This window comes from Podarcis muralis, chromosome 13 (genome assembly GCF_964188315.1).
Source record: "Podarcis muralis chromosome 13, rPodMur119.hap1.1, whole genome shotgun sequence".
Classification (NCBI taxonomy): domain Eukaryota; kingdom Metazoa; phylum Chordata; class Lepidosauria; order Squamata; family Lacertidae; genus Podarcis; species Podarcis muralis.
The window spans coordinates 23,277,265-23,288,358 of NC_135667.1; the positions used below are offsets into that span (position 1 = coordinate 23,277,265).

The 11,094-nt window shown below is 44.9% G+C and overlaps 1 protein-coding gene across 1 annotated transcript; it reads right to left on the reverse strand.

Annotated features, from left to right (window-relative positions):
* Nucleotides 1–2,186: 2,186 nt before the first annotated feature.
* On the reverse strand, nt 2,187–8,645 carry LOC114583106 (erythroblast NAD(P)(+)--arginine ADP-ribosyltransferase-like). The gene is made up of 4 exons (XM_077918328.1): nt 8,430–8,645; nt 6,085–6,793; nt 5,239–5,274; nt 2,187–2,580 (listed from the first exon to the last, which is right to left on the reverse strand). The coding sequence occupies exons 1-4, from the start codon at nt 8,499–8,501 to the stop codon at nt 2,567–2,569; spliced, it is 831 nt and encodes a 276-aa protein (XP_077774454.1). The 5' UTR covers nt 8,502–8,645; the 3' UTR covers nt 2,187–2,566.
* Between the last annotated feature and the right edge of the window lie 2,449 nt (nt 8,646–11,094).

Sequence of the window (11,094 nt, forward strand, 5' to 3'; positions counted from 1 at the left end):
CTCAATACATAAGAATTATCCCTTTCTTTCTTTCTTTTTACTTCTGTGTGAGGGCAGTTAGGCCCCGGGACAAAAGAGATGTGCTTGCCTTGATAAACATTCTACATTTATTGCACATAGTTACAATATACTTGTCATTTGTACTGGTGTACAATTACTTAGGTGTTCCAGTTTGCATGTGACTTCTACATGTGTGGATAGGCTTGCCTAAACAAACCTGTTTTAAGCAGGCGCTGAAAAGAATACAGCAAAAGCCTAGTGTCAATAAGCAGGTGGGTCCAAAATACAGGTGCTGGTGTGGCACAATAAAAATATCTATTCCTTCTAAGTGTGGCATTGTGTTTCCATAGGAATGGATTGTTAGAGCATTTTCCTTCCCCCCCCCCCTTTTTTTTTTTGACTGGCCAATAAATACCTGAAATACCTAAGAATGGTGAGATGTCTATGTGAAGGGAGACTGCAGTTTTGACACAATGGCTAAGGAGAACTGAATTAGGGTACTGTAAGCTAACATGGGTGGTGCTGTGGGTTAAACCACAGAGCCTAGGGCTTGTCGATCAGAATATTGGAGGTTCGAATCCCCGCGATGGCATGAGCTCCCCTTGCTCGGTCCCTTCTCTGGCCAACCTAGCAGTTCGAAAGCATGTAAAAGTGCAAGCAGATCAATAGGTACCGCTCCAGTGAGGAGAAGGTAAACAGTGTTTCCATGCGCTGCTCTGGTTCACCACAAGCTGCTTAGTCATGCTGGCCACATGACCTGGAAGCTGTACACCGGTTCCCTCGGCCAATAAAGCGAGATGAATGCCACAACCCCAGAGTCGTCCATGACTGGACCTAATGGTCAGGAGTCCCTTTACCTTTAAGCTAACATACTTTGGGAGGCTGTCTGATATGGGAGGTAGTATTAGAATTTGGCTGTTGGAGTTGCTCAGCTGTTATATTTGTAAATTAACATAAGAATTACAAAATGCAAATAAGCCTCCAATACTCCTTTGCTAAAGGAACCAAATGTAAGCATCATGCCCCTGGAATTTCTCAACACTCAGAAAATAGCACTGAGCGTAACAATACACTTTAAAAAAAATAAAGGTCTTACATTGCATTTCCCCTGGAAAGGCCAACTATAACCTCGGGGCAATTCCAAAAGAAGCCCTGTTTCAACCACATGCAATCTAATATTCTTTCTTCTGAAGCCTCTCGATACTGTTTGTGGTTAAAAAAACAAAAACCCCAAAAAAGCAGAGAGGGGACAGGTTGTGTATACCCAGGTAGGTCTTTTTAGTAAGCAAAATTCCAAACAGAGAGATAGCTCAAGTTACTACATCTCATTGAGGAAAATTCTCCCTTCCTACCCTGTATACCTGTCTGTTCCCTCAGTACTGGCAAAAGGCTTGTTTTCTTCTCCACCACCAAATGGAGTTAAATACCTCTGACTGTAGAGTTTTGAATGCTCTATTTTATTTGTTGCCCGGGTATTTTTTTTCACAATTGTAACATAGGCAAACATCTACCTCCTGAAAATCCCAGTGAGATAACATTAGGGATTATGAATCATGCCCCCCAAACCCTCCAAAGGAAAACCCTCCTCACACTTTTTACTCCTTTAAGAGGCATAGCAGCAACAGGCATTTTCAAAGTGCAGAGACCAAAAATCACACCAGTTTAAGTTGTCTTTAAAAGTGCTTTTTATTATGTTGTTATATCAAAACCCTGACAGATAATTCAGAAAATTATTTCATACACGTCAGATTAAGTGGTTTTACAAATCGAAGCCCCAAAGTCAAGCTGTGCAGGAGATTATTATGCAAAGCAAAAGAAAAGAAGAAGAAAATCAGTGTACAATTCTATACCCGCTTAGCCCCATTTAACTCAATGGGAACAGATATACTATATAGAGAGAGGGTGTGTATATATAGGATTGTGCTGTTAATCTGCTTAAGGTGGTCTTCAATATTTATGCACGTCTTTAGATTAAGGCTCAGCCAAAAATTATCTGGGTTGAAACTGGGGTCGGGGGGGAGAGAACATTTCCACCACTTGCCACATGGCCCAAGGGGAAAACATAAGTCATTGTCATGTATTTTCCTTCCCAGAGAATGTTGGGGGGGGAGGGATAAATTGTGGCTGGCAGCCATACAGAGGGGCATTGCAACAAGCAGTGCATTTTTCAGGGGGTACTCGTACGCAGTACCGCTACCTCTCTTTTTTTGTTTTTGTTAAAAAGTGTAACACTTACTGCAACAACTTCATGGTGAGTACTGGCACCTATTTTTCTAGGGCGGGGGGGGGGGGAGCACTGGCCACAAATAAGGCCTACATCCCCCACTCCCTTTGCCCTCTTTTTGCAATTCTCAAATAGTGATGAAATATATATCCCCCCCCCCCATTTTGCTACCTGTAAAAGGGAAAATAAAATTGCTGTGGAACATTTGGGGCCAGCATTCCTTCAAATTCTTGACCCTGCATCTACAAATATAGACATAGACAATGTGGAAAAACCACAGAGATTCTTGCAAAGCGTAATTCTTGGCAGGCCACAACCTGACATCACTGGGATGATGAGGTCTCACAAATACAGCACTGTGGAGGAAAAGACAGAAGATGCATTCAGAAGTTAGTAGGGCACACCCTGATGTGGTTTCAGTCTCATTGCAAAGCTTTAGGGTTAGCAGAGAATGTGGCTTGTCCACCTACAAACTAAAATAATGTATCTCTTGCTCCATGACATGTTTAGAAAGGGGGGAATTGTGTGCAACAAATGTGGAAAATAAAGGTGCACTTATTGAGCAGGGATGCAGGTGGCGCTGTGGGTTAAACCACAGAGCCTAGGACTTGCCGATCAGAAGGTCAGCGGTTCGAAACCCCATGACGGGGTGAGCTACCGTTGCTCGGTCCCTGCTCCTGCCAACCTAGCAGTTCGAAAGCATGTCAAAGTGCAAGTAAATAAATAGGTACCGCTCCGGCGGGAAGGTAAACAGCGTTTCCATGCACTGCTTTGGTTCGCCAGAAGCGGCTTAGTCATGCTGGCCACATGACCCAGAAGCTGTACTCCGTCTCCCTCGGCTGATAAAGCGAGATGAGCGCTGCAACCCCAGAGTCGGTCACGACTGGACCTAATGGTCAGGGGTCCCTTTACCTTTTTATTGAGCATTAGAAAACCTGATGATGGAGGAATGCCCTGAGGGAAACAATGGGCAAAATGCACAGGAATATGCTGTTAACTTGCCTGTAAGTGACTTCAGCAATGAAGTGTGGACTATTATAAACTATTTCTCTCCTCCTCCCTCTCTATCTGATGGCAGAGAGTCTGCAGCGAGGAGGAAGATTGGAGACTGCTGCCTGAAACAATGGCTTCATGAGTTTTTTATGGTGAGTTTGATAAAGCGTGTTCTCCCTAGCAGAGAGCACGTGTTGCGGTTGGGAACAGGCCACCCTCCGGTGACTAGGCAAATTTAGTTGAATCCCGACCATTTAAATGGTTAAACTGGGTTGCTGGGGTGTTTTGATTGTTGCCAATTCGGAGGAGGGGTCAGAGTCTATATATACAGGGGCCAGACGTTGGCACGGCCTCTTGGCCGTTTTGCATCGGATCACCCGCCCTCCCGCCCTTTTATAGGGTGGTTTTTGTTTTGCTCGCTTGACCTTGCTATTGCCTGTCATGGGGTCGTCCGCCTTGGTGCGGGGGCCTAGTAGGAATTTTGCCATCTGGCTGATTGGCTGGTGCCATTTGGTTTTTGCCTACTACGTAGCAAATCGTCACAACTTGTAAGGTTGGCGGTTAGGCATTGGTTAAATTGGTGCTTGGAGGGGTAAGTGCCTACCCCTCCACATGATGCGAATGGGAATTCCGTTAAAGGAAATCCAGGGGCTTGCCATTCTTTCGTCCTTGTCCCCGGAGTCGGACTTGGGCCGTGCAAGCCCCACAGGAACATGAGGGTGAGAAGTGATGGTCTGATGCCCCGCCTCATTTCTCACCCAATACTTGTTTCCCACGCTGGCTTCCGCTGGTGTCCGGAAGGGCCAGCTCTGTCCCTGAGGGCAAGGACAGATAGTCATAACCAATGCCTAAGCAACCACTCACATTTTTTGTATTGAATAAAGTTGTGGCCAAAAATTATGCCAAAAACCTTAAACAAAAAATTGATGTGTGAAGTGTGAATTATTGGGGGGGCTACTGTGACTCAACACGCAATGGAGACTATTGCTGTTATTCTTTACCCTTCCTTGAAAAACAAATAAAAAACTCTAGCTACTGTGAAATGTGGTGTTTGTCATAAACATAAGATTCAGAGGAGTCGAACAGTAAAAGATGGGAGTTTGCAGGCCCTCCTTCCTTGGAGGTTTCTAAGCAGAGGTTGCATGGTCATCTGCCATGGATGCTTTAGTTGAGATCCCTGCATTGCAGGGAGTTGGACTAGATGGCCCTTGGAGCCAACTCTACAATTCTGTGATTCTAGAATTGCAAAGTGTGGAGATGCATTTCCACAAGTACACAAGAAGAATGCAATCTGCTCTTGAGAAACGTGACATATCCCTCTAACAAAAGAACAACATGGGTTGAGATACAAGCCACATTCACACCATACATTCTTAAGCACCGTGATACCATTTTGAACAGTTGTGGCTTCCCCCAAAGGATTTGTGAAGCGTAGTTTGTTAGGGGTGATGATAGTTGTCAGGACACTTCCATCCCCTACCCAGAGCTACAATTCCCAGAGAGGTTTAATCTCTCTTCCCAGGGAATGCCAGGAACTGTAGCTGAGGCCCTCGTGCCAAATGTGTCTCTGTGGATCTCTTCATCCAGACATCCCTGGGCCATATTCCTCACCAGCCCTGCTCATGAGTGCTTTTGCCTTCCTGCAATGTGTACTTGAACTGTGCTGCTGATACCTCTTGCTTGCCTGATGGAGGATCGAGAAGTGTGGTTATGGGTGTAGAAACCTCAGGGTTTTTGCATGGTTGGAATGGAGCCATGTGAACAAAAGTAAGAGTCTCATCCATTGCAGCACGGCCCACTTATGTTCTTGAACCCTCCCATCACTGGCATGCGGCCTCTAGAAGGTTTCCCAGGAGGAATGTGGCCCCATGGCCCCCACCTCTAACTATCTTCTTTTTCAGGCTAACCTTTCCTGTGCTAAGGAATCTAGGGATTCCAAAAACCACTCCATATAGATCCATTTTAGTCATCCCCTCCACCACCAACACCAAGATTTAATTCCATCTCAGGCTGTCACGTACCTTGATGTCCAGGACAGGCTTGGTTGTTATCCCAACCTATAGAATAGAGAGAGAGAAGCATTTTCCCCCCATTTAAACAACCATTCTCCCAATTCCCATCTTATAGTCTGAGAACCTTAGAAGGGGCAAAATTCTGTATTTCTGTCTCTCCAATTTGTCTAGTTCAGTGTTTCCCAAAGTGGGTGATACTGCCCCTTGAGGGGTGCTAGAACAATCCGATGGGGGTGCTAGTAGCCTCAGGTTGGTGAATAAAAATAAGGGAGCTGTGGAAGGATAAAGAAAGAAGATAAGAAAATTTTGAAAAACTGTTCATACATGTTTCATCTGTTGCCTACCTGATGCCAACCACCAGGTCAACACCTCCCCTGAATCTGGCGGTTGTGCTGGAGGTGAGAGGTTTGGGTGAACCCTTTTTGGCCTTATCCAGGCCCAGGATGTAGATCATGGCTTGCCTGCCTATTGGGCCAATGGCAGGTGGTCTGTGACACCAGTGCCACCCCATGGGCTTTTAAATGCTTAAAGAAGGTAGATTTCCAGAGGCCACTAGTAAAACAATTTCTGAAAAGGGGGTAGTAGGCCAAAAAAGTGGGAACCTCTGGTCTAGTTCATAGTGGGAGGAGGATTTTAGAACTGATTATATACCCTGTACAGAAAAGAAAACATGTTTTTCCCTCATCCATTTAGGATGGTATTGGATGAAGAAAAAATTCACACATCCAATTTCTTCATGAAATTTACTTCTGCCCACCCACCCAACTACGCCAAACCCAACCCAGACAGGGAGGGATGAGGAATTAGAACTGGTGCCCCACAAAATGAAAAGCCCAGTAACTTCCATTTGGTTACCTTTCCCCTCAAAAGCACAGTTGTGGTAGCTGCAATTCCCCACTGACTTGGCATCTACGGTCTGGCCATCTGGGGTGTCTTCAACTGACGTGACCTTGAAAATCTCATAGGGGGGGACCAACACCTCCTCTTCTTTCAAAAGTGACATCTCACTTATATCAATCCCCTCGCAGGTGAACAATTCGAAAAAGGTTACAGTGTGAAACACTTCGGCCACAATCGAGTTCTCTGATGTGGAAGTGAACTGCCCAAACCTGAAGAGGTCATTGATGGAAAACTTCACACCAGTGCCCCTGTAGACCTTAACACATTTGTGGTCCTTTCGTTTGAATGACAGGGTTGCCTGGGTTAAGAGGAAATGCAGGGACTTGAAAGGGTAGGCCTCATATTCTTCAGGCCCTTTTCCTGCTGTGCGGGTGGCAGCATTGAACTCCATGTAGAGTGAAGGCCCAGTGTATGCCCAGATAGCCACTTCAGAGAGCTCTTCCATATTCTTGGGGTATAACTTGGACTGGTTCTCCTGCCAATTAAACAGTCCTTCCTCCCATGCTTCCTTATAGATCTCAGACATATTCAGCTCACTTAGAATGAGAGACGTCAGGATGCTCTGCATGCTCTCCAGGCAGCCTTCATACTTGTCATCGAGGGAGTAATGTGCCATGTTCAATATCGGTTGGGATCTATTTGTTGACATTTCACTGGAGCCAGCCTGGAGCAAATTGATAATTGCATCATGTGAGTCATATGGCCTGTCAGAAAACATGTATGACAGTTTGCTGTTCACAATACAAGGCTCCCAATCCATTGTAAAGACAAGAGGCTGCGCCCTATGCATTGTTGGCTGAATGGTGAATCACCTCCACCACATGGCCTCACCTCAAGCAGAGAATGGATGAGCTTAAAATGTTCAAACAGGCTGGCCTCATTTGAATCAGGAGCAGGAGACTGGTCCAACCCAAAATGGGCTTTGGAAAGGGTAATATGCAGAGGAGAGCAGGAGACTGAGCCTCTCCTTATTTGTAATTTACATGCTCTGTACATCATTACTTAACGGGATGGAGCATTAGTAAAAGCCCCATGATCCCTGGAAGGTAATAATGCACATCGCACATCACACATAGCCAAGGAGAGGTCTTGCATGCATATCATGTTTAGGAACTGTAGATTATATTTGGAGACACATTGGCGGGTCTCTGTGGTGTTGCCTCAGCTTTGGAACTCCCTGCCCCTTGAAATCCAGCTGATGTCTACATTGTCTTCCGTTAAACACCAGCTTGGAGCATGGTTTTTTGTGATTGCTGTTGAGGATCACCTGTGATATACTTTGGCCATATATTTTTATGGGTTCTATAGATGTGTTTTGATTAATTTACTGAAGTTGTGTACTTCATCCGGAGATCTTCAGATTAAAGGAGCAATACAAATGCTTTAAGCAAATAAAGAATGTGCAGTCAAGGAGATACCTTGCTGCTGCTCTGTTTTTCCAAATTATGTGCCCTGCATGTAATTTCCTGCCAAGAATCAGGGACTTGTAATCCAGCACTGTGATGTGCATTCCATTAGGAAATGATGTGTGATGCACCAGGTACAGCTGAGGTTAGACTTCTCATCTTCTCATCCACCCTCCACTATCAACTCCTATATCTCCCTTCTCTGAGAAAAGTGGGGGCATGACAGCAGCATAGGTGGTGAGTATTTGACTTGAAAAAAAGTCCCGTTAGACAGCCTGCTCTTTCCTAACAACACCACCCAGACAGCTTCAAAAAAACAAAACAAAGGTTATTGTCTTAGTTTGGTCAGTAGTCATATAATGCAAAAAAAAAAAAAAGAGGCATGGGACATATAACCTGAGACAGCTCACAACTGCATACTCCATTCTCTTTCTAAATTCTGTTTGTCTCTCAATTTCACCATCTTTAAGAACCAGTTGTGAGTATAACAGAATAAGACTCTGGAAGAGCAAGCATTTGATCACATATTAATCCAATGGCAAGATATAGGGAACTTTTGCTGAACCCATGGACCTTCTTGCAAGGCCTAAGTGCCCATAGCCATCTCCTTAGCACTACCAAGATTTACCACAGTAGATTCCTTCCAAACCTGGGGCAACCCTTGGGTTAGAGAAAGCCTAGCTTTCTCTAATTCAGGAGTGGGGGATCTTTGGCCCTCCAGATGCTGCTGAACTACAACTCCCATCAGTCCAAGCAAATATGGCCTGTAGCCAGGAATGATGGGAGTTGTAGTTCAGCAACATATGAGGGGCCAAAGGTTCTCTGCACCTCCTCTAATTAGTCATTCTTTGTTCATCGATAGCCACACAAAGCAGGGAAGGACATAGGACTTACCTCGGCAGTCCCTTGAGCAGATGACACAATGAAAGCAACTAGCAGAAATGTAACATGCTGTGGGTTCTCCATCCTGATGCCCCACAGTATGTCCACAATTGTACAAGAACTGTGTCAGATAATGTAAGTTGACTGGAACAGTGGATATCTTTGAGGCTTTCACCTATCTGGAAATCCTGACCCAAACTGAAGGGACAGTATTGTGACAAATGAGGATCTTCCCTCTTTGCCTTCCAAATGTAGCTTCATGGTGCTATAAAGCCACAGTACAGCTCATATGACACAAGTTAGAGCCGTTAGGAAGATTACAAGATAGGTAGAGCATGTGTGCTGATAAAGCCACTTCCTCATGACATGGGGACATTGTATATTATCTCAGTGGTCTCTGACTATGTGCTTGTCCGTTTTTTCAGAAGTACTTGATGCAGCTCCCTAAAATGGCTCCTTTGCACCATCATGGCTGAGGCCTACTCCAAGGTAATGCAAGCAAAATGGTAGTGAGGCAGCGAATCATTTCTTTCAATTAGCCAGTCCATCAATCAATACCTTTATTATGGTCATAAGACCATAATAGGTCAAAATTCAGGTCAAAATACATAAAGCAGATAGCTGTATACAAAATATGCAATTTCTCCAATTTAACTAAGATAGTCAGCTTCATATGGGCATGCCAGTTAAGAAAGGTTAAGTCACCTGTTTGGTGATCTGTTGGACCTGATAAACAATGCATTGTCAGTCTTTCATCCAGACACCCTGGCAAACTAGTCAGAAGAGGGTAAGTTATATGACATGTCACATTGGAATAAAACGTAGTGTATAAACTCATGAACTCCCACCTTTATTGGGGCACAATCAATTTGGAAATGGAATATTCAAAAATCTCCTGATTTATTTATTTATATAGGCTTATACACTGCACAAGGAACAAAGTATCTCAGTGGTAAGAATCACAGCCATAAAGCAGCATCAGAATGCTTAGTAAACATCTTGACACTGATACACAATAAAGCGTGTTCTCCTTCATGGAGAGCACGTGTTGTGGTGGGGGCCGCAAGGACACTCCAAAGTTGGGGGTGGGCTAATTGATCGTTGGCCACTGATGCGATTGGGGCTTCCCTTGTTGTTGGGAAGAAGTTCATGTTGCCATTTGTTGATTGACAGCCAGAAATGCTAAAACTCTTTGCACGAGGCTAGGGCTTCCTCTTTTCTCCCATGCATCGGATTGCCCATCCCCCCCTCCCTAGAATTAGGGTTGTTCGCTTTGACCTTGCTATGCCTGTCATGGGGTCATCTGCTCTTGGGGCAGGGGCCCAGTAGGAATTTTGTCCATCTGGCTGATTGGCTGGGGCCATTTGGTTTTTGCCTACTGCATAGCAAATTGTCACAACTTGTAAGGTTGCGGGTAGGCATTGGTTTATGGTTTGGTAGGTTGAGGGGCATGGATTGGCTGTGCCTGCCCCTCTAATGCTGCTCCTGCGAGGGATTCCGTTAAAGGAATCGGGGGCTAACTAATGCTTGTCCTCTCTGTCAAGGGGGCTCGGGCCATTGCAATGAGCTCCTGGTTGCATTTGGGAAGGGCTGAGGGCAGTTTCCCTTCTCCATCGCTACCCCCCAAGTGTATTCCCCTTTTCTGACTTTCGCATCGTGCGGAATGTCAGTCTGTCCCCCATGGTGGGGGCAGATAGTCGCAACCAATGCCTAAGCAACCACTCACATATTTGTATTTTAATAAAGTTGTGGTCAAAATTACACCAAAAACCTTAAACAAAAAATTCTGTGTGATGTGTGAGTTATTGGGGGTGGCCCTGGGGACCTTGACACACAACTGGTGGTTGAGCTATATAAACAGAATTGTCTTAAACAGGCTTTTGAAACAAACTACTGATGGTGCCTGCTTAACATTAATAGGCAAAGACTGCCACAATCTAGGTGCACTGCAGACACACTAAATACCCCGTTTTTTGTAGAAGCGAAGGGAACGCAATGTGGTACCCTTAATAGTAATTAAAAGGTTTTCTCCTTTGGCATTTTGGTAAAAGAATTGCAGTGTTTCCATGTATCATGTGGTTCACTGGCGATAAAAAATTTACATTTCAGGCGGAAGTTACTGTTGTGGAATCACCTTGTTAAATACAAACTTAGGGGAGGCAGGTGCACTCTGTGCATGCTCATGGGATATATTTCTGATACTTGTAATTCTTAATCATTTCTCCACCGGGTCAAGTTAAACTCCTTAGGCTGTGTCACACTTTGATGTAGAATCTTGCCTGCATGTTTTCTTTCTCAGTCAGTGAACTTTTAAAAACAAACAAATCATGCATTGGTTGGCATATATAATTGTATTGCATTAGATCAGGCATCCCCAACCTTTGGCCCTCCAGATGTTTTGGGCTACAACTCCCATGATCCCTAGCTAACAGGACCAGTGGTCAGGGATGATGGGAATTGTAGTCCAAAACATCTGAGGGCCAAAGGTTGGGGATGCCTGCATTATATTAAGTCCTCCATTTTACATGTAGGTAAAGGTAAAGGTACCCCTGCCCATACGGGCCAGTCTTGACAGACTCTAGGGTTGTGCGCCCATCTCACTTAAGAGGCCGGGGGCCAGCGCTGTCCGAAGACACTTCCGGGTCACGTGGCCAGCATGACAAAGCTGCATCCGGCG